Below are 27,867 nucleotides of genomic sequence, written 5' to 3'. Positions count from 1 at the left end.
ATCTTTTTCTGAAAAGCCTCAATTTTGTATAAAAGTTCACCAACGCAAGCATCTTCGTGCACAAATATGAATGCAGTAAATGACCCCTGAGGTTTGTGACTCATCTAGAAGATGAATGAGAATGAGAAAAAGGAAGATTTTCATACTGTTTTATTAGCAACAATGTGTCTGTCAGTTATACATTAGAAACAAGAACAGAAACATTTTCTGCAGTACTGTACCGAGTCTGAAAAACCAGCTGAATCATAAAATAAAGCAAGTAATTCAAATACTTCAAGGTAAAAGCAACACTGCATTTCAATATACACTTGTACACTTGTAATAATAATAATAATAATAATAATAATAATAATAATAATAATAATAATAATAATAATAATAAATTTCTTCTATACTTCCTTATGGCACTAAATTTCCTGTGCAACTGTCACATAGTTTTAGATTAACAAATAAGAACATTGAGAACTATTGTGTGTGTCTGCATGTCTGCATGTGTGAGTGTACTTATATGGCTATCTTTGTGAGGACAAGTTTAAAATTGAGAGAGTACTGGGATGGACGACATTTGTGCCCCTCATCGCTTTTTCAAGTTTAACTTGTTGTTTTAACTTGGCTTTAAGGTTATGAGTCGAATGAGGTTCAGATTACACAGGTAAGGATTTGGCAGCTTGTGACAGTTAGGATGAGGGACCGGGGAACGTAAATGAATGTCCTCGCAAAGTTAGATTTACAAACGTGTGTACTGTGGCTTAGTGTATTTGCAGGAAAGCACATTTTACAAAGGAAAAAAACCTAAAAAAAAAAAAAACCAAATTACTCACTGTTTCACAGTTTGGAAAAAATAAATGAGTAATTTAAAAAAAGACAGAAAAATGGAGAAGAAGTACAACAGCATTTACCATCCATTTGCAAGAGAGTGGTAGGTGGGTCCAGAAAGAACAATCCAATCAACTTCAAGTCCCTCCCACAACCACGGGCATTTCCTCTTTTGAATTCAAGCAGTAAATGATTTAACTTATTATTAGTGTGTTCTCTGTCCATAAAAGTCACCAACTGCTCCTCCAGTCAGAAAATTAGCCCTCCAGCCAGGCCAGTCAGCCAAGCGCAGAAAATAAAAACAATCCCAAGAAGGAACACTGAGTACCTCGGAGCAAGAGCATATATTCCTCAGTCCAATGAATGGAGAAAGGGAAGAGACTACAGTGTATGTTATGGCCTCTTAAATATTTATAGATGTGCCTTTAAAGGTGAATCTTTAGCCCAGGAATCCATACATCAATAAATCAGACAGAACACAAGGAATGTAGTGAACGTTCACTAACTTCAGTGAAGAACTATAATCGGGTTCACATTGGAAGCTTACGGTGTTGCTGTAAAAATGTTTTGCGTTTCTGACTGAGTCAGTGTTATAGCATTAATTAGTAAAATAAACAGGTACAAAATAGTTGCAAATCCATTTTCTTTGTTATTTAATCTGTTTGGGTCATTCTTTGCATTAAGATAAATTTAGGTTAAAGAAACAATATAATCGCTTCACACCTTACAATAAAATGTTATTGCAGCCCACCTCTGGGTTCATTGTACACATGGATGACCTGTTGTGTATAACTGGATGGAATAAAACTTGTTAACAATTAATTGAGATACACACACACACACACACACACACACACACACACACACACACACACACACACACACACACACACAAACATGCTTGCCGGTATCCTCACATATATGCACACAAATGAAGATCAAAAACCTTTTTGGCACCTCGTCCACACTGCCTGCAAGAATGCAGAGATTTTTCTCTTCTGAAGTGTAAAATACTGTATATACACTGTGTTTTGATGCTCCAAGAAACAGATGCTCCAAGAAACCAGCCTTTCATCAAACTATGCGACTCTATGAAAGGATGAGGGAAATCTTCTGTGAGCCCTTTACGTCTTAAAATGTTATGGCATAAGTTACGTCTGTCGAAAATGTCTGCGGGGTGGCAGCTAAACACAACAACCCGCTCCCTCCTCCACTGGCTGTGAGTGATATTTCATAACCTCTATAATCTGTGGATGGAGGACCAGACAGATAATCCCATCATAAGATAGGGAAACACTGGACTTTTCCTAATCATATTCTGTTTGTAGCAGCTCTGGAAGAGAGAAATCCCTACTGATTACATCATTTTGACATGTCATGAATCTGCCTATCCTACAGGCCACGGTAGAGGAGCCCAGAGGAAGTAGGGCAACACAGACTTTATCAGATCATAAAAGAAATTAATTAATCTTTAAATAAAAAAAAGATTCAAAACGAGTTTATGTTGTTGGTAATTTAACATTTTAAACACTTTGTCTTGGTCCAAGTGTGAGGACCTGAGCATAGTACCTTTGAAAAAACTGTCCTGAGAGCCAGCTGAGTCCTCCATTCTGCAAAAGGTGACTGGTAGAATGAGACCAGACTAGATCAGACTACACAGGTCAAGACGACAAAAACACAGTCTCACTCAAGCCCAGTCCAGCCCAGGCCATTCAGATGAATGTAAGAATCAGCTTAAACTGAGTTAAACCTTACCCAGCTAAACATCAGTGCTGATGCTACAGCTGCGTGTGAACATGTCCCTCATGGTAACTGAACGGGCAAGGTTTGGTTTACGATAGTTTGAAATGTTTACAGGCACTGGCAGGTCCAGATCCTGCTGCTGGACACTGCGATAGCTGATCCGGTCCCCTCCGTTCCTCAACCCATCTGGTTGGTGGTGGAGCTGCGGCTGAGGTGGCTGGAGGTAGAAAGGCATCTCATAGTGTGTACAGGATGGGCAGAAGGTCTGCGATCGTGTCAGTTTCCTGGCCATTGGAGGGGTGGAAAAAAGGGCAGGGCCATTTGGGATGGAGGAGGCGGCGGCTGTAGCCGCCACAATGTTGTGATTGGAGTGAACCGGCGGGAGGTGAGATGTAACGGCAAAGTCTGGCTCCTCCTCCTCCGACTCAGACTCTTCCTTCTTGCAGCAATAATACTGATAGAAACAGAGGGACAAATGTGGGAGATGGGCAAAGATGAAAAAAGTGGTGACGAGAGAAGAAAGAAGAAAAAGTACCAAATGATGTCAAATGTGCATGAGAAAGAGCTGTCTCAATGATCACTCAATTATCTCTTGAAGGGTTCTCTTGTGTTGTAAACAGGCTCCAGTTTTCAGCTGAGGTATTATGGTTGTGGTATGACCTAGCTTTCAAATTAATTCCTGGCATCTTGCCATCTAATATCTGCTGTAATTTGGGGATTACTTTTGATCCAGAGAAATGTTGTCAGGAAAGGATCTTACAGTTTCCCTCTAGCTATGTTACCTGGGTTCCCAGAGGATCACGGTAAATGGACTGCATTTATGTAGTGCTTTTATCTGAGAAGCTTTAAACCTTGCTTCTTATTCATCTTTTCACTCCCACAGCACACACACTAAGTTACTATTCATAGGCCCCTTCACTTTTTGTACACGTAATATGAATTTAACTAATTCACACTTAATAACAATGATTTTGGGGGCAATTTTCTTTTAAAGAGAGAAATGAAAACATTTTTAATTAAAATTATTTTTGCTACTGCACGACAAAACCGGTTCATATAAATTAGAACCTGAGGGAAGTCTACCTGTGGCAAACTCCCACAGGTAATGCTGAATGTTAGCATGAAAATCGAGAAAACTGAGGAATTCTCCATGAGACAAGGAGCAAATGTGTAAAACCATTTATAAAGCTTAGGCCTTAATAATTGTGATATGAAAGAAGTGTGGAACCACCAGGTATCCTCCTCGAGTTGGTTGTTAGGGAGGCATCCAAGAGCTCAACCTTCACTTTAACAGCTCCTCAGCAGAGACGGGAAAGACAACTACCTCAGCAGCAACTCATCAACCAGTGCTTAAAGATGTCCAAGTCAGTACATATGACAAACACTTGGCCTTGTTTATTACCTTGCTAAAATGAGGCATGGTTGTTACTGTGCCAAAAACGACAGTCTCTACTTTCTGAAGGGAGAAAAGAAAGACGTGTCTCAACACATACTGAGGTTCACTACTGAAATCTTTGCCATTCTGCCTGCTGTCCACATCTTGCTCAGTTGCACAGGTGTGGAAATAAATGCCAGTATTGATGGGTGTCAGCAGCCAACAACGTTAGGTAGATTTTTAGCTCGCCTACAGACCGCTGAAAACTACTTTAGGTGATTGCTAAGATTCCTTTCCTGTTTTTCATACGATTTGTATGGTAACAAAAAATGAAATGAGATTGTTCAAATTGTGATGAACTCACAATAATTGTAATGAGTTTCTAATCCTGGGCTGACAGAGCCGGGGGTCTTTGTCCTCTGTCCGTTTTATGTTTTGAATGATCAGTTGTGTAATTTAATTTTTTTTTTGAAAACCTTGCTCTCAATTGGTTTTCCGTTTCCACTAGAATCATATACAATTGACAATGCATTAGCATAGTTTTACAGATTAAAGCAGCATAATTACTCAACTCAAAGTACAATCTCTTACCTGCAGTTCTGCAAAAAGTAAATAGAATGAAAAAAACAGATGATGAAGTCTCACCTGCAGCCTACAGTAGCACAATACTGCGATGATAAGGAGTAATATAACCGAAGCTAGAATTCCACCAGTGATGACCACAGTCCCGGCTGTCATTCGAATTGCTCTCCATCAACACCCTGCAAAGAGGAAGAGGAGGGAAGGAGGGGAAGAAAGGAAGAGACAGGGGGTGGTGGTGGGTGGAAAGAGTTGGAGCATAGAGGAGGGTAGGGGGTGAAATGAAGGAGCAAAAAGGCACACAATTCATCAGTTCAGTAGCTTCATTAAGTAGATTATAACTGTGTGTCATCTCAGTGGTGCTTATTGAATTATCCAGCAGCTAGGAGACATGTAATAGAATCATCCCACAAGTGCTGCTTATAATATAGACAGCATCTCAGACTGAAACACACACCAAAAAAAGAAGTGTGTGAGTGAGGGGGAGAATCTGTTCAGCGGGAGGACGGAAAAAAAGGATGAATTGCAGAAATGTTGAGAGGAAAGAGGTAAACGGTTGCACAGATAGATGACGAGAAATGCAACAACAACAGGGTGCAGTCAGTTTGGAGAAATGATGCGGCAAGTAAAATTTGCAGTCAAGCTCACCGAGATATTCTTCATGCTGCTGTGGTTCAACAAAGAACTGATAGGAACCCGTCCAAAAACAATATAATGTGAGGTGGTGTGCAAAGCAGATCGTCAAAAGATCAATCAGCAGGACTGTTGCAAGTAAGCAGCCGTGACCTGTGAATTCTGATATTAAGTCAAAGGTCAAAGCAAAGAGAAATGCAAATGCAAACCCAGGAAATTTGAAAGTGGATTTATTAAGTTATAACATATTACAGTGCTCAATTGCCTGTCTTGTTTCTAAGTTTTCTTTTATGTATTCACAGCTTCCAAGCCACAAGTCAGACTGGAGTATTTTTGATTGATACTTGTTGGCTGAAATTTCTTGGTTTACATTTCACATCAAGGTGGAAATTATGCAGCGTGAATTCTACAGAATATCATAAGAAGACAGGTCCATTAGCTCCGTGGTTCCATTTAAGAAGCTAAAATAGTGAAAGTAATCACACAGTGGTGTATAATTCATATGTTATTATTCAATCTCAGTGATATTTAACATTTTTGAAAAATCTTGAAGGCACTTATCAGATGTGGGCACAGACCCTTTCCCTTCATTATAGCCGCAATCTGGAAGTGTCATAGAACCGCACCAACACACTACATTGTGGATAATTGCTTGAAACCAAAAATAGGCCAGCAGGCTTGTTGCTAAGCTATGACTCATTGGTGCAAGCCATTAACAGCAACAAGCACACTGCAGTATAGGTCTATGTTGTCAAGATCTAACTTAAATGTGACATGGGCAAACACTAAAAAAGAAATACTAAAAATAAACAGGACTGCCACCAAATCTTGCAGTATCCAGTTTACCCTGACTTCTGCTTTTATAACATGATGTGAGCAATGCTGAACATCCATCAGCTTACTCACATTAAGTTTACTGTCAGCTGTGTGTCACTGGGCATTTGGTATTTAGTATGACACCTGACACAGTGACCTTCTCACACAGTCATTAGATTTAAGTGAAACTGTTTAAACCGTAGACTGTATAAAATAATCTCTCAGCATGATGTGAGATGCTTTATAAAGTCAGAATAGATGTCTCTATGGTAGCTACCAGCCCTATCGACAAACACAGCACAGCTTCTCCTCACTCAAGCTTCAATTCAGCTGGACTCTAATTCAATCTGCAGGCCACACAGTGCACCAACCAAATCAATATGGAGGACAAGAAAGAACAGAGCGTTTTGGCCTTAAGGCTTCTAGTTTAATTGATAGGGAAACGTGGTGATTCGATGGCAATATGGTTGCCAGGAGAATAAGAGAACAGTATGTTCAGGTGGCGCTAAGCAATGTTTGTGTATCAATGTTTTGCACCTTTATTTAGTAGAGTGCATAAGAAAAGTGACAGTGGCTAGGCTAAGCCTTTGTAACATGAGCAATAGGAACTGAGCATTAGTAGTTTAATGATTTGCGTGCAGACTATCAGACCTTGAAATGTTTGAGTTTTATGTATTTATTGATGAACTTAAAGCTACACTAACATTTGGTTATTATTGTAAAATACTGTAAAAATATACCCTGTTTTATTTGATTTTATAACCTGCAACCTTACTTTTTTCCGGGCCACTCTTACTGCAGGGGCTCTTTTGGATGATTGCAAGCAGCTGTTTTAAAGACCAATTGTCTGCCACCTTCCAGCTTCAAGCAATAGATAAGCTGAATGAATAGCAAGTCAACAAAGTTAAATATTTATCATCTTTCTCCAGAATCTGTGGGCAATATCCTGGATGTTCATGGACAATATGAAGATGAAAGCCAATGTTTTCTGCCTAAAATATGACATGCTGGTCTTTAATAATCAGTTATTATTAAAGTTAAAGACTTCTTAAATAATAAATATATAATAATAATGATGATAATAATAAAAAGATGGGCACATGAATTAAAAAGTTATATGTTTAGGGTGCTGGGGCAGTATAAATGAGTATTATTTAGTCTGCAGCATTTACCTGCATCCTTTTAAGACCACAGGGCACAGGTTTATAAAGGTGGAATTAGATTTAAGGACGACTAAAGACAACATCACGTAACAGATGATCCCAGTATGTGTGTAGACCTGTGTGGCCTCATTTAAGTAACCAACACAGATTCTCAAGCACCTAATAATTAGTGCTGCTTATACTGAATACCTTCAGTGCAAACTCAGCATGAGACCAGATCATCAGTGTTGGGCTTTTAGACCTTAATATCAATTTTCAATCTGAAAACCTTGACTAGTGTCTTTTTTGTTTCACCAGCAGATGGTGACATAGAGCAGTACACGGCCTACAAAAACAGGTTTCAAAAGGAAATGATCAAAATTACATTTAAATTTAAAAATAAAATACTAGAAAGTTAGTTGTTGTTGTTGTTGTTGTTGCTTTTTTTTTTTTTTTTTTTTTTTTTAGAAAATAACACTTGTCTACAGACAATTAAAAATGCATCCTCTAAATGTAAATGAATCTTAAAGTCAAACATTAAGCTCAAACAAAACTGAGATAAAATTCCAGTTATAGTGAGATAAATTTAAAATGAAAAGAACAGAAAATAAAACATTCCAAAAGTATAAATAAATAAATACCAGTGAAGGAAAAAATGAATAAAACCTGTAATAAAGATTAAAAGGAGACAACACAAGTAAGTCAAAAAAGAAGAAACCACTGACTCTGCATGTGGGATCTGTTCAGAGAGCATGCTCCAAAGTCAAGGAGCCCTGATCACAAAAGTACAGTCACAACCACTTTTACATATTACTAACTATTCTATATGCTAGAGTGTCTGTATAGGTCCTATTTTTTTTTTTTTATTTGTAGGTCTTGTTTATATTTTATGAATAATTTAAAAAATCAAACCATAGAGCCACACTCCAAACAGCTGCCTTGCGGTCATATGTCTTATCACCATCTGTCAGAGGTACCGGGGGGATCTGCCAGGTCCGGGATCCCCATCGTCAATCCTCAGCATCTCAACATTGTGTGAGATTCTCAGCAACACCTCACACATCAGCACACATCATATATAAGCATGAACAACGTAAGAGAAAAATTAGCTGGACTGCCAACATTAGACTGTTGCCCTTAATAGCCCATATGTGAAATCAAATGTTCCTTACATGTGTAGGTGCAATATACAAAAAAGTTCCTTTGTAAAAGACATTAGTGTTGTGCCAGTTGCAGCTTGCTTAATTGAAGTGGTTTGTCAGGCACCAGGCCAAAAGAATGAGCACATCCATGATCAGGACTGCGTGCACATAATTCTGACTCGGTGTCATACAAATCCTTTTCTGTCTTGTCTCAAATGATGACAGCTGATTTCTGACTTTTCTCACTGATATTCCTTCATGAAAGTTATTATGGTGTGCACAAAAACACACACACGTGCATGTAGCATTTCTCATTCTGCAGGCTAGGCTGGTGCTGTGTATCTCCTGGGGCCACATTAATCAGATCAGTGTGTGAGCGATGTGTTGCAGCAAGGCGACAAACAGTGTTAATTATTTAACCACACACACTCACGCTCGTACGCGCACAGACGCGTGCATATACGCAATCCAGACCCCATTGTGAAATAGTGAAATACTGGAGAGAGACAATCTTGTCCACTCAGCTGCTTTTGCTGGTATTCGTCCACAGGAATGACAAGAGTTAGGGGCAAAAGAAGAATAGCCGTGTGCACACTCGCACACAAACACACACAAACACTCACATGCAATAATTTTAGTAGTAGCTAACATGCTCAGACAGAGGGCTTTGGAATAAAATGCCACGCTTCGATGAAACATGGCAGGGATCACAGCAAAAGGTCTTGCTTGGAATAATGGCTGCTGACAGGCTTTCAGTTCAGTGGGGAAGAAGTACGCAGTAGGTGGTGGATTCGAGTAACACACAAGAGACAATAACATGCCCTGAGAACAATGGGAAGAGCTCTGTTATAATGGTAGCTGTCAAAGAGTGATTTTACACACATTTACAACGACAGAGTGTACCTACACATGGTTCTTTACGGAAATGACAAGATCCAAAGCCTCCTGAGAAGTATGCATTATTTAACGAAAGAAGTGCTCACGTTTCTGCTCCAGTAGCTCCAGTTTTCAATCTCACAATCTTAACTGGTAACAAAGTTCCAAAATATGAATATAGGGACACACAGAAAACAACAATGCCTCATCAACTCTGTCTGATTACAGTTTTTTGGCCCGTAATGAGTCCTTGCTCTTTAATAAGCTGCGCAATCAGGGAGCACTCAACTAGTATAAATGACATAATTTCAACCTGCAGGATGTATACTTTTATTGGAAGACATTATGTCATTTTGTTCGTCATTTCGTTTTGAGGCTTTGGTTTCTGTATTAATTTTGTAAAAAGCACATCTTGTGGCCTTACTTCTCCATTTTTGTACCTCTCTTCTGTCCTCCTGCCTGTGACCTGGAAAATGAGGTCAGAAACTCAATTTCTGAAGTGCATCTCAAAGAGAGAGAAGCTTTACAGGAGAGTGAGGATGCATAGGTGTATCATTTGCAAACGTTTTTTTGAAACCTGTGATCTAACAGGCATGACGCACACAGAGAAAATGTGTTCCTTTTGCATTCATAACTTTAATTAGTTATTTCAGATGATTCCACAGTCAAAATTTCTGCCGACCTGTGAACTTAATCAAAAGTAATGCTTGTAATGATGTCATGATATCAAAAAGTGAAATAGAGAGAAATGTAAAAGTGGACAGCACATTGTGTTACTTTAAAATGAAAGCTTTGAATCAAGGATTTCTCATTTTGTTTTGCTCTGCTCATGTGGCAAAGGTAAGGATGGAAGGAAAAATGAGAAAAGAGAACAGGAACCTGTGTTTGTTAGCATTTGTTTTTTCCATGACATCTGTACTCCCTGAGTTTTTGTCTTTTCATCTTTCATCTTAATCTTTTTGTGTTTATGCTAACATGTCCCCTCGCTTGCGTCTGTCCCTCAGATCACGACTCCTCCCGGTGTAGATGTGCGTGAGAGATGCGAGAGCTCCGTGCTTCCACTGGATCAGATTTGAGGGATGTCAGACAGTCCTTATTTCTTCCTATTATACAGTGTTTTACCACCATAGAGCAGCTCTTATTGATAGATAGATGTGAAATCTCTTTGAACTGTATGTAGATTTTGCATATAAATCATGTTTCACTAGCTGGGCCCATGTCCTCATTTTAGGTTTGACAGCGTTTTAGTAGGTAAAGTTGAATGCTTGGACATGAATTGAGCTGTGGTTTGGGGAAGGCCTCGAAGGGGACTGGCGACGGCTCCCGGGCCTGGCAGATTCCCATGTACTAAATAGAAGTGAAGAAGTTAAAGAATTGAAAAGGGGAGGGAGGGTGGGGCACGTAAACGAGAATGACAGCTTGCAGAACTGGGTGAACCTATATAGATGAAGTGTGTTTGGAGGCGTGGTCCTGCTCCTGAAATTCCGATACACCATCTCCAAAAATTGTTTGCATAATCAAAATAGATAATCACTTGTTATACATTTTCTTTATCATGTTTAAAATTTAGAGTCACATTGGGGCTAGGGCCTTTCCATTTGACAAAGGGGTAAAGGTGGGGTCACCAGTCCATACCCTCTTCTCAAAAATTCTGTCCTGGATGTAAATTTGTGAGAAAGTTTGTCTTCTGTGATTGTCTGTGTCCCCCACTGCTTTCTCTATCAATTTTAAATAGGAAAGTCTTGTACTGCATAACCCCCACCCCCCAAACAAAAAAACCCCAACTGCAACAAGTCAACATGTCAGCTGAAACTGAAGACTACTTGCAAAATATATACTCTGACTGAACTGTGGGTAATGTTAATCTGGATTAATAATGCTCAGTATCAGTCCATCAGTGTTATAGGAATGCAGTGATTCTCTCGAGTCTTGGCTATGAGTGTTGCATTAATCTTTTATCTATAGCGATCGATGAACCTACACTTTCAAGGTTAACTTCTGCAAGAGTATGACTGTGTAGATTGTTGCAATCAAAGCCAGGTTTTTTGAGCAATAATCATAAAATTCAATGTGGCAATCAAATTTGAAATATTGAATTAAATTTAAAAAAATTCACTAAAAACTACATGAAAAACTACAACTTAAGTTTCTAGTTTGTTTAACATGTTAAAGCACATGCAGGCAGTGACATAAATGTTAAAAAAATCACATCCACTTTTCCTAATATGAGTTTGAAGTGCACTCTTTTTTCTTTTTCTTTCTTCTTTTTTTTTTTAAATGGCTTCTACTTTTTTCCTTTAGCCTTGTTAAATGAACCTGCTCTACATTATCCTCTCGGGTAGCACTGACCCTGACTGGCATTACTCAACTCTGTGTCCCTGACTCAGTCTATACCCGCATAAAATATCACCTGGTGCACAAAATATCTTTTGCCAGCATTTGTGTCCCTGCATCCACCTTCAAGAATAATGACAACACACACCTATCCTGAGGTAAAGCTCAGGATAACTGAGGTGCTTTTTTCTTTGGTAGACAGCAATCGTTTTCATCCATCCTGTGTGTCCTAGCATTACCTAGGCAACATGTCTGTAATTAGTGCCCCTCTATGAATGATATATCATAAAAATGGCTCTTGGCTTGTGTGAATATAGCACCATGAGGACATTTTAAGGACTTAACAGTGACCTGGGGGTCTCTCCATTTAATTATACAGCTTGCTAAATGTGTCTCATCTATCTAAATGACCTTGCTTAGTTGTTCTTCCAGTTCAAATTGCAAACTGAGGTAGAAGGTACTCCTATAACTTTAAATGTGTTGTGCAAGGACTAAAGTAATGGGGCATGACTTTCCTTCCTTGCTAATAGCATTTTTAGACGTTGACTATTTGTTTTTTAACAGCAGTCCCAATTTATTTTAGGAGTATATGTTTGGCAATGTCATGGTACAATATCATGGTATTATAATACTAGTATGATAGTAATTATGCACATCTGTTGCTTGCTAAGGCAGATATCTAAACAGTCAGTCATATGGCAGCAACTCAGTGCATTCAGGCATGTAGTCATGGTCAAGACTCCAAAACTTCAAACTGAACATCAGAACATCAGAAGGGGGAAAAGGTGATTTTAAATGACTTTCAACATGGCTCGGTTGTTGGTACCAGGCAGGCTGGTCTGAATATTTCAGAAGCAGTTCACTGGGAGAAAATGCCTTGTTGATGCCAGAGGTCAGAGGAGAATGGCCAGACTGCTTTGAGCTAATAGAAAGGCAACAATAACTCAAATAACAAAGTTATGCAGAAGAGCATCTCTGAAAGCACAACACATAGAACCATGCTAAACCACTTTTATCACACCACAAAGCAATAAATCACATCTTGAGGTGGTTTCTTGAACATGACAATGAGTTCAGTGTACTCAAATGGCCTCCACAGTCACAAGATCTCAATCCAGTAGGGCCCCTTTGGAATTTGACAGCTGACAAATGTGCAACGACTGTGTAATGCTATCATGCAAATATTGACCAAATTCTCAGAGGAATATTTTCAACACCTTGTTGAATCTTTTTCATGAAGAATTAAGTCAGTTGTGCAGCCAAATGTTCACCCAGCCCTACTAAGCAATGTCCTGTGAGCATATATTACTCCAAGTGTTTTCAAAGCAGCACCATCCACTTCAGCATTTATCAACAAGAAAATTCTAGGTTTTGTCTCAGTGTTTGGAGAAATCCACTATAGATAATGACAAATAATAATAAAAAAAAGGATGCCAAAATGTTTGCATATCCCCATGCTGAAAACAACAAACTTCTCATTTGGAGACACTCAAATGGAATAAATAATATCACTTTTTGTTCTGATGAAGCTATAAACAGGCTATTTACCTGTTAGATACAAATCTCACTGATGATGTCCTTTTACATTTACAATCCACAGGAGAAATCATTAGCTCTAGTGATTTCATTATAGGTGTTCTCTTGTGAGTTGCTCAGGTAAAGTGTCTTAATCACGTCAGTGTGGAAGAAGCACAGAAGTTAAAGTGCACGCAATACTGAAAGATAGAGGCAGACACACTTATTCCCCACACTTCTCAGCAGGGTGTTCAAGGGTCTTGAACAGTGTAAAAGCTATAGTTTCCCTTTTCTATGTGGATAAAAATGGGACAAAAAAGTACGACATCTATCTATCTGTCAGTTTATTGTTCTGCCCTCTCATATTAAAGGAAATTAGCTTTAATTTTCAAATCATTTTAAAATAATTGCATACAATCACATTTTGTCAGCCTGCCACTGCACTTCCTACTCCTCCCCACAGCCCTACCCTGTTCTACCCTCCGCTGTGAAAATAATACCACTTGTCTGTGAATGACAGGCTGTAATCTTGATGCCACAGAGAGCTGAAGTCGACTAACAGATCTTACAGTCGGTTGAAATCATAGTTGATGAATTGAAAAGCAGTTGTTAGTCCCGCAAGTCAGAAAGCTTTAAGTTCCTGTCAAGAGAATGTATGGAGTACGTATGTGTGGAGAGAAGGGTTAAAGTCTTAGCACCAAGCAAAGCCCCTTAATCGAGGTGGGGTGCACATATAGATGCCTATTCAATTTGGATCACTTGTTGGTTACACTGCTTCTGGTTTACTCCTAATTCATAAAAATGGCTTACAATCAATTTTGACTCTTTGTAGTTATGCATAGTTAGTAGTTATGCATAAAAACTTGCTTTGATCTTAAATTAAATTCTCCAGCTCATCATGCAGTGATATTACAAGTTGAAATGCTTTAAAGTCTGCAGTGAAGTTTGCACATGCTTTATTAACAATGTGAGAGGAATTGACAATTAAAGATGTTAATTGCAAGGTGCAACCTGCTTTGAATTAAAAACAGGGTGCTAGTTTTATAGATTCAGTTATTTTCTTTTTGACCATTCTGTCTTGGTCCATGACTAATCGAAATAGATTTTTTTATGCACATTATCTATGATGATTCCTGACTGACAGGAACAATCTTAAAAGTTAGTGTATGTATAAATCTAAGATATTTATTGTAAATAAGACCGCTGGCTTGTAAGTTCAGTGTCACTCAAAATCTAACCACTGGGAAATTGCAATGACAACAGAAACAGTTTGCTGTAACACTCAGAGCTCTGTTAGTATAAAACACTACCAGGTGATGATCCGCCCCAGTCTGCCCCTATAATAGGTTAATACTTTCATACAAAACATTCAATAGTCATAATTCATTCTGGCATAATTAACATGCACATACGCATATGCACACACACACACGTATGGTGTACTCATTGTAGTTTGTGTGAACCACGTATGCATCCATGTCTGCCCCCCACTCTGTGAGAGGGAGAGTACAGGGAGAGTCATAATATCGAAAAATCCGCTGTACAAAAGCTCACTAACAGCATTCTTTAAACAGATTAAAGACATACTTGCAACATGATAGAAGAATCGTCCTGGTGTGGTGGTCAGCTCATAATCCTCAATCCTCTCCAGACATGTTCCTCGTCTTAACACACACACACACACACACACACACACACACACAAACCTTCCTCAAGGCTACATAGTCTGTTCAGGTTATTATGCCTTTAAATACATATAATTCCATTTTCATTTCCCTTAATTAGCTAGGAAGCTATTAAATGACCTTTGCTCCTTGACACTCGGCAGTGAGAATTTTATCCTACTCTGCTATATCTTCCTGAGCAAACAGCATGATTCACTGAATTTTAGCTCTTGACCTGGGAGCCGGTTAGTTAGTTCTGGTTGGCTGGTGAGAAATGCATCCTTGCGTCTCAGAGAGGCCGTCTACTGACACGTATGCTCTAACACATAAGCCGTGATGTCAAACAACCATTTCTACTCTGTTGGAAATGGTTCAAACTTTCTGCTTGAAGTCCCTTCACAGCTCAGAGGTAATCGTAAGTTTGGGCTTCAGTTTTGTTAGGTGCAGAGCATGCAAACCCCATGCTGTGTAAGGTTTGCATGTTTACGCCCAGTATGTGACAGGTTGTCAGTTTGTCAAAAAGAAGCGTGTGGTGAACAAAAGCACATGCCCACATTGATCAGTCCAAGGTCTGTGTCCTGAAAGCATGAGTGACACAAGTAGGATTATATGAGTGTATAGTTTTTGTGGCATTGCAGTATTTTTGACTTTAACTGAAGTTGAAGCAACCTGAAACGCTTCACTTTTACCAGCATAAATCTCCTCTCTTTGAAATCTTTTCAACAGCCCACGCAACACTTTCCATGTATTTTTTCCCTCTTTTCTCTAAAAGGTACTCTCTTAAATTCAAAAACAGTCATCTGTGTGGTCCTTGTGTGAGAGGAGGGAGGGAGGTTGTTTTTACAGTCTGAGTCCTCAACTTTTCTTCAGTCAAGGACAGGCAACCTGATCGCAATGTCCTCACACTGGATAATAGATATTTCATCTGATATTTCATCTAAATGTATGCATTAAATGTACCATGCAGCGTCTGAGGGACACACACATTCACACACATCTAGCCAGATACCACGGTAAATGTAGTGAAACAAGAGGTAATGAAGGTCAATTCATATTATAACAGCATACTCTGATCATCATAGCGCTAAGTTCTCCAAAACCCCAGCTGTTGCTGTTGATGCCAACATATGGTTTGTGAGTAGAAGAGAAGAGAATCGGTGTTGAAAGAAGGCCCAGTTGCTAGTGTTCCAATGTTTTTGTTATTAGTGCATGTTTTCACAGTGACTGGGTTGTAGCTCAACTTTAAATAGGCTAAATTGGGCTGTGTATACATTTTTATTTTCTGTGCTTACCAGGAAGCTTTCTCTAAGGTCAGCTCTTCTCCTTCAGAGTTTATAGTTTATAGTTTATATCCCCATCCCCATTACTCCTCTGTGTCTCTTTGCTTATGCCCATTCGTTGACTCTTTAGCTTTTCCTTCCATTTACCATGCTCCCTTTGTCTCCCTCTCTACTCTGTGCTCAGCTGGTATACACTGCCTTGCAGTGGTGTGGCCTGTTTTAAGCATCACTTTGAACAATAGTGCCATTTACAGGCAAATACACTGCAGCTGACACGGAGATGGATAGATCCTGCTGTGCAACACTTTGCACATTCTGAGTCTGTCAAACAACCACATTTACAAGAAGTTACGTAACTCGGAAAATTCTCGGGAGGATCGCTAGTTACTACACATCTGAAGCACGGGTGAATTCATCACACAGCTGTGGCAAATGGGGGGAAAAATGCCCTATGGGGGCTCATATCCACCAGATACACACAAAAATATACACAGTCACAAAAAAATTAAACTGTGACTCACATGAATATTTTGCATTGACACAAAGTTCCTCTGCTTTTTCTTCCTCCTGAACATGCCTCTTTAGAAACAATATACTGCTCACATCTGTGTGATTGTAGCATCAAGCTTCTTTCATTAAAAAATAAAACTTGAGCTTTTTTTATGCATCTACTGCAGCATTGGTCTTTTCTAGAAATTATGCATGTGAAAATGCAAATGTCTTAAGCAGCTGGATCAACCTTCCAGCTCCCTACTTCAAAAATCCATGCACCAAAGTAAATTCACAGTTAGGCAATAGTCATTTTGTGCCATCACTGCATCCCTTGCTTCAGCTACCAGTCCAGTAGTGAGAACAGACCTAATGGTAACCATCTCAAGTCATGTGCTGCATGACAGAAAGGAGAACTCTGAACAATGTTGAGACATGGAGTTTATGTTCAGCTGTTAAAGGCAAAGCTGTGCATTGTGTACTGAGTGTAACTGACAAAAGCTGCCACAAAACGAACTGTTTAATGTCTGACCGCTAACCACTTTTGTGTTTCTGACATGCAACTCAATTAGGTAATATCCAGCAGGTTCAAACCCTAAAGCATCAACTGCTCAATTATATCCTGTATTATACTTAATACTTTGTCTTTGTCTGCATCTAGGTTCCTTAAAATATCTACAGGTCCATGTTGACACAGCAGCAGACATGTACAAGTAAACTATTTAAAACAAAAAGAAGGTTGAGTATTTGATGGAGAAACAGTGTGAAGGAATGGAGAAATTAGCAGAAGCAGTAATTTCGGGGGAAAGGCACAAGCAAAAGGAGGGTGCTGAAATACAGAAATAAACAGAGAACAAAGAAGAGACATACAAAGGTTGCATAGGGCGCTGTCAGAGGCTGAGACGAATGCCCACGTCTAGTGGAACGTAAAGATGGACGGTTGAAGGAAATGTGCTAAGCTTAAGACTGGTGATGGCTTGATTGTTAGTGCTAATGGTCAGTGCTCCAGGAGCAGTGTGTCTAAAAGTATGAATGGGTCTCCAGTTACTATGGCGACGGGGCTATTACAGAGTAACATTTTAGTATCGCCTATTTCATTTTTTGAGTGGGTGGTTTACTGCTAAAAGTTTCAACCTGACTGTACCTGAATTGACTTCACCCAGTTCACTCTCTGTATGTAAATCTCCAAGCAGATCAAAATTAAGCACAGAATAATTAAAAAAAAAGAGTAATACAATACAACACATTGGAAAGAGAGAACAAGATTTATGAATAAGATACTCTCTTCTAATGTCTACCTTTGTCTTGTTTAATAACTTTTATGGTAACGCAATTCACGACCTTGCTGAGCTTGCTTGTCTTTCCTTTTCGCGTCATCAATTTCCGAAGGAGTGAGCAGACATTTGGAACTTTTTAGTTTCAGATTTAACATTAACAGCAATGCTTGCATGCTCCAGTGATGAGCGTAGAGGCTTGGAAAAGAGCTTTGGACCATGAAGCCTGTAATGAGAACGCCCCGAGGCGTCCTTGCAATGAATACTGTAGATTACAAATGCAATGCAAATTGTAAACTTAGTCTGAGCAATGTGCCGCTTACCATTAGGTTTCTTATGTAATATACATACAGTGCTGAGGGGCATAGACAGGCCACTTGCGCAACAGTTGAAAAATGTAGTCTCTTTACAGAATGGATCTTATTTTTGTAGCTCGGGTCTTCCAGCTGAGTCATCAACACTGATTTTTAGCTGGTAAATTATCAGGGAGATTCCCCATTTTTCCTTTGTTATCGTTCCCTTTTAGGTTTTCAAACTGAAGACAGTAATAGAAGTATCTCTGAACAACTGCTGCCAGTATCAACTATGATCTGGCCTACAAAACCTACTTAACTGGGGTTTATGAGTTTGTAGATATAATATACTGGAATTTGTTTTAGGTAAACAACTGTTTGTTTCCAACTTGTCTGACTATCTAAAAAACTCATTTTGATTGACACATTTGTGAAGTAAATGTAGTGATGCTCCCTAGATGCTACTGGGTTTTTGTGTAAGAATGCCACATTAATAATTTATACATATATACTTATGTTTACACACAGTAAAAACTTGGTGAAATTATTTGTGCTTGTCCTTTATTTATATCTTTTCTCATATGTTTCCCCTTTTTATTTTACTCATTCTCTTTCGCTTTCCTTTTTTTCCCCGTTTCTTTCTCTTTTTTCTTCCACCTGTCATTTCTGGCTTTGCTACCCTGTGCCTATATAAATGAGGCATATGGTAAAGGAGAAATTGGCGAACACACTTGCTTTGCCCTTTGGCAAAGCAAACGTGTTTGGCACAGCAGTGCATTCAGACCATGATTGCTGCCTTCTAAACCTCGCTGAAGATGATTTTGCCAGATATCTAAGCAACACTGAGACTTGATTCAAAAGTCAAAGGTGAAAGGTGCCTCTTCGGTCTTTGAAAAAACATGAATAAAAAGATAATCATGTGTGTTTAAATACGGCTAAAAGTGAGAGGACATCACATCCTATTCAATGTAACCTCTTCAGATGACCAGCAGATTCAAACCCAGATCCCTCTTGCTGTGAAATTAAAGTGCTAACCACTGCAACACCCTTGTATGGAAGAACAGTAAGTTATGACTCTCCATAGGCATGCACAAATATAATAGACAGGGATTGTCATAAAAGAAGCACAGGATTTTATTTATTTCTCCCCACCCTTTTCATGTTCTCTTTCCACACCTCCCTCACATTTCGTCTTCTCTTTTGAATGAGCTTCAGTTTTTTACAAATCACTCACAGGGATGAGTCCAGCTGACCAACAGCCCGCGTGCACGTATGTGCCTGTGGCTGAATGTGTGTTGGCCACACCGTGGCTCTGTGTTGGAACACATCTGTGCCTGAGTGGGATGTGTGAGCATGTCAGGGTGTAGCTGAAAGGGGAGAGCAGAATGTGATGCTGAGGGGGAGGGGACGAGTGATGCATGGAGGAAGGGCGGAACGGGTGGTGACTGTTTAACATGATCAGTGAACAGCAATATTCCCTTCCCCCAGCCTCAACCCATCCACTCCAATCCCCCTCTCCATGTCAGCCAAAGCATAGCCATAATGATTCCCTTTCCCAATATAATGCATTTTAACAGTAATTAAGCTGATATGTGAATACACTTGAAAAAGCCCACGAAAAAGTAGACGTGCCTCTGTAACTGCATTCACTCTTGTCTATTCAAGCCTTCCCTCTTCCTTCTTCTCTGCTTCTCCATTCATTTTGCTCTGTATTCTATATGCTCTTCTCTCTAAACCTTTCCTCATCTTTTTTCATCACCTGTTTGTCTTTGAAATTTGCTTTTCCATCCTACTCATTCTGCTTGTCCTTCAGCTCCCTCTGTCCTCCTCATCTTGCTGCTGCTGTGAAAACTACGAGGCTTGTAGAGCAGCAGCAGACAGACAAGTCTCTTATGCTCAGAGGGGGACTTCAGTGTGTTTGAATGTGTGTTTGTGTGTGCACACACATGCTGGAGTATAACACATCTCCCTAGGGGCCAAGGTTAATCTGAGGGTCATTGAGGAGGTCGCTATAGGAACACAAGCCCCACCTTATTGTTGATTGTTTCAGGCCCTCTAAAATGACAATCTATATATATTTTTTCTTGTAAGAAACTGACTAGCTTAAAGTAATATTATAACATGTGACAGTAACAGTCTCAGATTCACAGAAGTACCAGTGAACTGCCATGTAGGCAAGGTCTGCAAGTTATAACTCTAAGTAAGTGTCCAACCATCCCTGGTATAGCAAAGCTGAAGTGCAGCAAGTGCAGGTGAAAGTAAGACATTTAGAAATATGAGCTCAAGTAAACAAACACAGGGGAACACATAAGCAGTGACTTCAAGTTAATTCTGCAGATATAGCAAGACAGTAGAGAACAGTGATTATTGCTTCGTGGGTAGTTAAAGCATCCAATAGAGCTTAACCTAAGAATGAATAACTTTTGCTTACACTCCTCTGCTCCCTCCAACCATCCACTTAACAGCAAAAACATGAAAAAAAATATGGAATGAAATTGATTTAAAAAAGTTTTAAAAATACTAAAATAATTTCTATTATTAGACCAAAATACTGTTAAACCTTGCCCAAATTCACGGGTTAGTTGACATTTTAGCTGGCTAATTGCTACTACAGGCACCATAGTGTTTCCAAAAAAATCACTAGAGGGTGGGTTGCATCATGTGCACCATTCCCTAAGGAATTTTGTCATTTTAACTCCATGTAGTGAGATATTTTAGCATTGCGGGGCTTTTATGCTGCTGGAGATCCATTTGCACCAAGCCTAAAAATATCTGCATACAACAGTTTGGATATGACCATAGCTAACAGTTGGTGACAGTAGCTGTGGCTCACAAGCCATGCTGTTTTGTCAGCTTGTGGCAAACCAGCCAGCCAGCATGTGTTTTATACAAAGCACTGAAGCTGCCCTCTGCCTTTAAGCTTTATACTGTGTCTGTACATACAGGCGATCTCTCTGTGTTAAATTACTTAAAGATTTTGAAAAACACTCCACATGTACACAGTGCATGTAAACAACTTTTAAGTTTTGAAATGTGGAAAAGAGTAGACTTCTCCCAACCTAACACATGGAAAGTATCTGCCTCTCTCCGTGGTGCTGAAATTAGAATCTATCTATCCTATCTATCGTTTCTCCATGTCTAAAACAAATACAGCATGCATGACTTGATAATCACAGTCGATAAAGAAACACAAAGGAAACATCGTGGTACAACACAATCTTTCTTCCTTCAAGGGTAAAGCATTACCTTCAGAGATAAGAGGAATTCGCCGGGTCACATTGAGGGTAGGGGTGGCTCCTTGGGGCTCAGGTCCCGACCTCGGCAGGCTGTAGTCTGTCAACCTCAGTGACGAATAATGACACCGGTGAACACGCCGAGAAAAAAAGCCTCCAATGTCGGTAGAGATATGAACTAAACGCTGGAGTGCCTGCGATCAAAGTGGAGCTGGAGTTCGACTCAGGTCAAAATAAAACCCACCGGGCCTGGTTCCTCTTTATTTGATAATTAAAAACTAGCAGATACGCCCTTTGCAAACAAACAAACAAAAAATGTCCACCTTTAATATTCGTATTCTTTGTACTGAAGACTACTTCTCCACGTACAGCGTTGCCATGCAAAACATTTTCTTTCCAGTTCCGGACTTGCAGAGAGACCACTGAAAAGCACTCCGGTAACAATGGTATGATGTGGTCTGTGGAAGATGCTTTTGAAGCAGGCAGGCAGCAGCACACAATTCCATCCACCGATTGTCTGGAGTTGTTTGAACGGTTCCTACTGGTTAACCGAAGCTGTCCGCAAAATAAAACACTCCTACGCAAACATCATCATCAGCCTCGGCAGCATGTGTGTTGGAGGAGGAGACGGGGTGATGCGAAATCTCGCCATCTCGATTTCAACAGCCAGTTCAGTACCGTCCAGGGAGGTCGAGGTCAGATATTTGTTGTTGTGCTACTCCAGGTTCCGATTTCCCCCTTTCTTCCTATTCACAGTATGATCCGCATGTGAACGTTCTCGCTTATAAAATGCGACTAAGCAGCAGAAAGCCACAAAGTCTCTGCAGATAAGTGGTCACAAAGAATATTGGTAGCTGTTGGATTTCCGTACGTTTGCTGATTCTTTCAGAGCGATGTCCGGAACTGCGCGGAAACGAGTAAACTGCGCTTTAAATCCAGAGGCGGCTCAGTGCCTGCACACCCAGAGACTACTAACTGCAGCCTGGAGTGTACAGTCTGGGAGATGGCGCTTTAGTCACAGGCTCAGATTGGCTGTGGGTGCTTAGAGAGAAGGGGGGATTTAAAAGAGAGAGACAACACGCTGTTGATTTTCGACTTCCAAGTTGACGTGCGTGAGGTGTTTGGCGGGACTTCCAGGCATGCAAAGCTCCTCTGTTAAAAGATGTCACCGAAATTTCTGAAGCCCACTTACAAACATGCACTGATACACAACTGCACTGGATATAAAATTAGTTGCATTATCACTTGTCCAAAAAAACCCAACAAAAAAAACTAACAGCTGACAAGAGCATGGTGAGGAGGTGGCGAGAAGTAACCTTCACTATGTACACTGGGACCCTGAAGCTCCTGCCACATTCAGGGGAGGAGATTAATTAAGATTCCCACTTACAGTGACCGCAGTTAATCATTCATGCTATACGCTTATGCTGCAGCCAAATCTAGAAAGATAATTTTAAAAAAAAATACACGTGTCCTATCCCCATGGTTCAGCCAAGTTGGAAAAACAAACCGTTCCTCTGTCGGGAACAAAGCATTCATTAAACTCCACTCTTTTCTATCATCGTTGTATTATACTTAATTGATATAGCATTTGTATTTTATTTTATTCTATTCTATTTTATTCTATTGTGTATAGTATTTCATTTTATTCTGTTCTATTGTGTACAGTTGTGTACAGTATCTTTTTCTTATCTTATTTCCAGTGTTTTTCTAATTTTTCTATGTAACTTTGCACTGTCTACTTTCTGCTGTAACAAAACAAATTTCCCTCGTGTGGAAGTAATAAAGGTTTTCTTATCTTAGAATCCCACAACTGTCCTGAGACAAGTCCTTCTTTATGTGTCCCTCTGTAAAATTCTCCTTACTCAGTCCCTAACAAATCCTCAAGACTAGAGGACATATTAGGACATATCTGTGGATGAGAAAGACTGTATGAGATCCATATGTGCCACAATATTCTCTACGTTGATCCGCCTCTGAATCTAAATGGTTTCACCTCTCATTCCCTCCACTTCTTTCTCTCGTTTCCTACCTCGTAGTCCAGCCTCTCTTCCAATTATCCAATTCACCCTAAAGCTGCTGGCTTCTTACGTTTTGATCAGACAAGAGGTAGTTTGCTATCATATTAAGGATAGCAGTGTGACTTTTTATTGCATTCGTTTTTCTAAACTGAAAGCAGTGGAGATTAGTACACTTTGAGAGTCTGCCGTGTTGAAATATTTATACAAGCAGAGAATGAGATGGCTGCTTGGAGTGGTCACGTCAAGGTGAATTTGGCTTTTATCCATTTCTCCCTCTCTCTCTCTCTTTCTCTGTGTGTGTGTGTGTGTGTATATACACACTTGCAAACAAGGTGATGTGTGTCAGAGTGGCCAGTCTGTGAAAGCTTCTGCTTCTGATTCAGTAGCAGAATTTAATAAAAGTGCACTAAGTAACATCAGTTTTGTTGGAGTTTAATTCCACATCTTAGTACAGTCCTCTTCCCCTCAAAGCTGGATTAGCAAACAGACAAGCAAAAGTGGGCTACTACCTTGGAGCCCCACACCCTTAGGGGCCCCGAATCACAGGATCACTGGGTGAGCATTTGAAGTCTAAGTGACACTATATGTAACTTTAGAAAGAAGAAGTAAAACAATCCTCGTTGAGTAACAGAAAATTGAAATTCACAATCAATAAAACAATCTTTCTCACTTCACTACACTCTGGGGCTTGATGCTCCAGTTTTGCTTACTCTGGTAGCTTATTGTGACTAACATTAGCTAACTTTAACTCAGTCAGTACTGTGCCAGTTACACAGCCTTTCCCTCATTGTCACTTGTTGTTGTAACAGTCATTGTTCAGCAAATATTGCATTACTTTAAATACTTAAAGTATGATATAACTCAAAAACAGATCCCATGCCAACAGTAGAACAAATTTATTCATTTGATTTATTGATATTAATATGATCTAATTTAATTTCCCATCCAGGGAATGAAATTCCCTATAGTCACAGGTCATTAAATCACAGCAACAGAAGACGATGATGCAAGACAATGACATGATTAAAAGACTACATGTCAAATCTTAAAAGTTGCACTGATGTAGAAAACTGAAAATATTCTCATATATTCATAAAGACTAGACTATAATAGAATAGACTAGAATAGAATAGAATAGTCCTTGATTGTCACTGTACATGTACAGTGAAATTGTGGGTGCTCCACACCAACTGTGCAGGAAACATAAATAATAAGACAACAGGAATACATAACAAACAAGAAAAATAGATGTAAAACAACAGAAAGGCAGACATTAAAGGGACAGGTAGCAAAGTGAATGTAGTGAATACAGTACAAACAGATGTCACTCAAAAGAAAAAGTCTATTGTGAGATGCAGGGCTGTTTTCCATTGCATTTCTGCTTTAATTAACTTTTCCACTGTAGTGAAGTACAAAACTCATTTTTCTATAATCTTTCATTCATTGTGCTTCCACACAGGCTTTTGTGTGCTTACCCCGTGAGAAAAGCTGGTGGAGGGAAACACATTTAAAGCCTTTTGTGATTTTTCATTATATAGTCTTACATTGGTAAATGCCCGTGTTAGTAATGGACAAAGTTTTGTATAATAAAGTCATCTTCTGTACAATTAATCCCTGCGAGGCCAAAAGGCTTCAGTATGCTCTCAATGCTGATCAAACCTTTTCTCAACAAAGGGTAGCCAATGAGAGGAGAGTTGGCTTAAAGTGACGATGTCCTTAAAGAGAGGCGAGCTAAAATGGCTAGACCAAACAGAATGTTTTGTTTGACCTGCAAGCTTAATCCAGCCGTGCTTTTTGATTCATATTTAAGACTTTATCAGTTACTGAGTTAGACTGTGCTCATCATTGTGTCATTACTGCCTTATACTAAAGGTATTTACTAATAATTTTGCCCTTGTTCCACTATAAAAATATATGTAAGGGAAATAGAGGGAAATATAATAAAATGATACAGTACAAAAAGAAATGCACAAAGTACCTCCAGCTGCTGCACCTGTAAGAAAGAACAAACATATAGCGCCTGGAACACAAACATTTGAAAATAAACAGACACATGAATAAACAGTCTTCTTGTAATGAATGTGTGTGTGTGAGGGAGAGAGCACAAGAGAGAGTCTGAGCATACGTCTTTGTCACAAATGCTCTTGATAATGAGGGTGGGAAGCTGCAATAACAGCCCCCAAGAACCAGAGGCATATGGAAACAGGACAACCACGCCATCCACAGCCCCCAAGTGTACCAAAGACCCAAGGCAACACATGTTGGCAACACCTGCAACATCCATCCAAGCAGGAGAAAGAGGGAGGCCCCAGATTGGGTGTCCGCGGCCAAAGGGTGAGAGTCCCAGAGGACAATAGCAAATGGGCAGTCAACCTTACCAGAGGCCAGCCACCCTGGTACGAGTTGAGAACCAACAAGGACCTGCATCTCAGGGAGGGGCAGAAGCGTCCAGTAGGGAGTGGTGACCATGTCCCACAGGGATGAAGGCTCAGCAGGCCCCAGACCCAGCCATGCACACATACACTCATACAGACCATTTGCTCATTCACTCACTCTCATCCACCCACTAATGACACACAAAGAGACATAAAAACACATGCACACACACTGACCCTCTACTTTCAAGGTGTCAGCAAGCAGATGTGCCCTGAACCAGCAGCAAAGTTGGAGCTTTATTGTTTGGGAGATGCTGCAGGGCTTCTGAAAAAGATAAATCCAGAGCCAAAATGTCTTCATCATTTAGTTTTGGTAGATTGATATTTTTAAGAAGGTACAGACATTAGTAAAAACATAGTATAAACATTTTTACATGAAATGCAGTGCACACAGACTTTAAATGCAATGTAAACCATTCCTTAGCTTAACAGAATGCAATAATACGATATTCATAATCTGGTTTTTCATCCCCAATATAATTGTTTTCTAGTTAGTGCTTCTCTTTATCATGCCTCAAAATCATTGCATGGTGCAGAAGTGTTGGAGGCAATATGCGCATTGATCTAGACATGATAATGTCACATAGACTAAAAACCTCATTTTTTTTTCAAAGCAAATATAATCAGACAAAGAAGCCTAATTTATTCTAAATCTGTTCCCCACTCCCCTCGCCCTTTCCTTCCAGATCCCAGCTGACTTTACGGCGTCTCATCTTGTTTTTGTTTGCTGACACATCAGTAGTGGCAGCGGAAAGATAAGTGCGCATGTATGAGATATGAGAAGCCAAGAAGTGATGGGAACAGAGTGATCAGTAGTGAATACAGAGCAATGTAATGGAGCAGAAACAGGAAGCTGAAAGGTGGTGGTGTGAAAGATAAAAAAGAGACAATTATTTTACAGAAACAGAGAGATGTAAAGAGAAAGAGAGAGAGGATTACTGAGTCTCAAATGAAGGCCAGAGACACTAAAAGGACACACAGATCTTTTTTGCCTCAGGGAGTAACAGAGTTTATTACATTAACCAGCCTTTCTCATCTGCTGTCCGTTGTCTGCTCTGATCTAAACCTTTCTCATAATGAGTCTCTTCTGGGAAGAAAATGTAGTCAGACATCATGTGCAATATTGAATACACAAAATCTGCATATTGATTGAAGACAACTAGCCCCTGATATTTAGGGAAAGTGATTTAATTACGTCTATAGAAAAGATAGACGTGCGCTGAACCTAAGTGGAACAGAAATTGCATTTCCTGTAAAATGCCCATCCATCCGAATAGCCGGAAACCAGACTAAATGTCAGTACTTTAATTTTTTTTTTTTTTTTTTTTTTGGGGGGGGGGGGGGGGGGGGGGTGTGTACAGTCAGAAGTGTGCACCTGTACCTGAAACCTGAAAGTACAGCCACTGGGTTCTGGATTACACCCGTATAGCTCACCAGTGGCTCGTTGAAATGTAAAAGGTCATGTATAAGGGGAATACGTGCCCGGCATTTTCCTATAAATCTTGCCAGCAGTAACTTCCAGCTAGCCTGACAATCCTTCTCAAATATCAACCCATTATTTCCTTATCTGATGCAAAAATACTCAAATATATGCAGAAGGTAGAAATACTGTGATAGCAGTCTTTCATTCTTCCAATTCGTCCTCTATTTTGCCACATGCAAACACAGACATACACGACACACAAACAGGTTTCCGCAGGGACTTTTCTAACCTTTAAAACCATGTCCTTTCTGCTTTTGAACCCCATAATTGACAGCTTGATTAGGTCTTCTGCAGCCTCAGGCAGTGGCTTAAGGAATGGGCCTAATAAGTTAATGCCCTGTTTACTCCTCCCGAACCGTTTGCTGCCCCCTAAATCTACTTTTTTAAATACCCAAAAAAGCTAGGTGTAAAACAACATTTTAATATGAAACATGTTTACCGAGCAAAAAGACAAAACGACAAAGATGGAGTTAGCAATAAAGTTTGGTTAGCTGGAGTTGATTGTCGCTGATAATGTCCATGGTTGAATTTGGATCAATTAGGGTCTGGCAGATGTGCAGAATCATGGTTGACCCCAGGGCCTAAAGAATACAATCCAATTTTCCTCAACAAATGTAATACCATTAGGCTGGATAAAAACAGACAAATCACTAGGGAGGAGTCTCTTAAAAACCAGAGAGGTGAATGAGACAGACAGAGACCGGGCAGTTGCTCAGAGACAATA

The 27,867-nt window shown here is 39.7% G+C and overlaps 1 protein-coding gene across 1 annotated transcript; it reads right to left on the bottom strand.

Annotated features, from left to right (window-relative positions):
• Positions 1–317: 317 nt before the first annotated feature.
• Positions 318–22,252, bottom strand: fam163ba (family with sequence similarity 163 member B, genome duplicate a). Its single transcript, XM_006788718.3, has 3 exons — positions 21,218–22,252; positions 4,580–4,695; positions 318–3,013 (listed from the first exon to the last, which is right to left on the bottom strand). The coding sequence occupies exons 2-3, from the start codon at positions 4,670–4,672 to the stop codon at positions 2,576–2,578; spliced, it is 531 nt and encodes a 176-aa protein (XP_006788781.1). The 5' UTR covers positions 4,673–4,695; positions 21,218–22,252; the 3' UTR covers positions 318–2,575.
• Between the last annotated feature and the right edge of the window lie 5,615 nt (positions 22,253–27,867).

Source organism: Neolamprologus brichardi, chromosome 7 (assembly GCF_056152115.1).
Source record: "Neolamprologus brichardi isolate AB-2024 chromosome 7, ASM5615211v1, whole genome shotgun sequence".
Classification (NCBI taxonomy): domain Eukaryota; kingdom Metazoa; phylum Chordata; class Actinopteri; order Cichliformes; family Cichlidae; genus Neolamprologus; species Neolamprologus brichardi.
This window is presented reverse-complemented; position numbering and strand designations above follow the sequence as displayed.

Excerpts from the sequence above, each read along its gene's own strand:
- fam163ba (XM_006788718.3), bottom strand. The coding sequence starts at position 4,672 with ATGACAGCCGGGACTGTGGTCATCACTGGTGGAATTCTAGCTTCGGTT. Across the intron at positions 3,014-4,579 it reads TGTGCTACTGTAGGCTGCAG|TATTATTGCTGCAAGAAGGA; the intron begins GTGAGACTTCAT and ends TGTTTCTATCAG.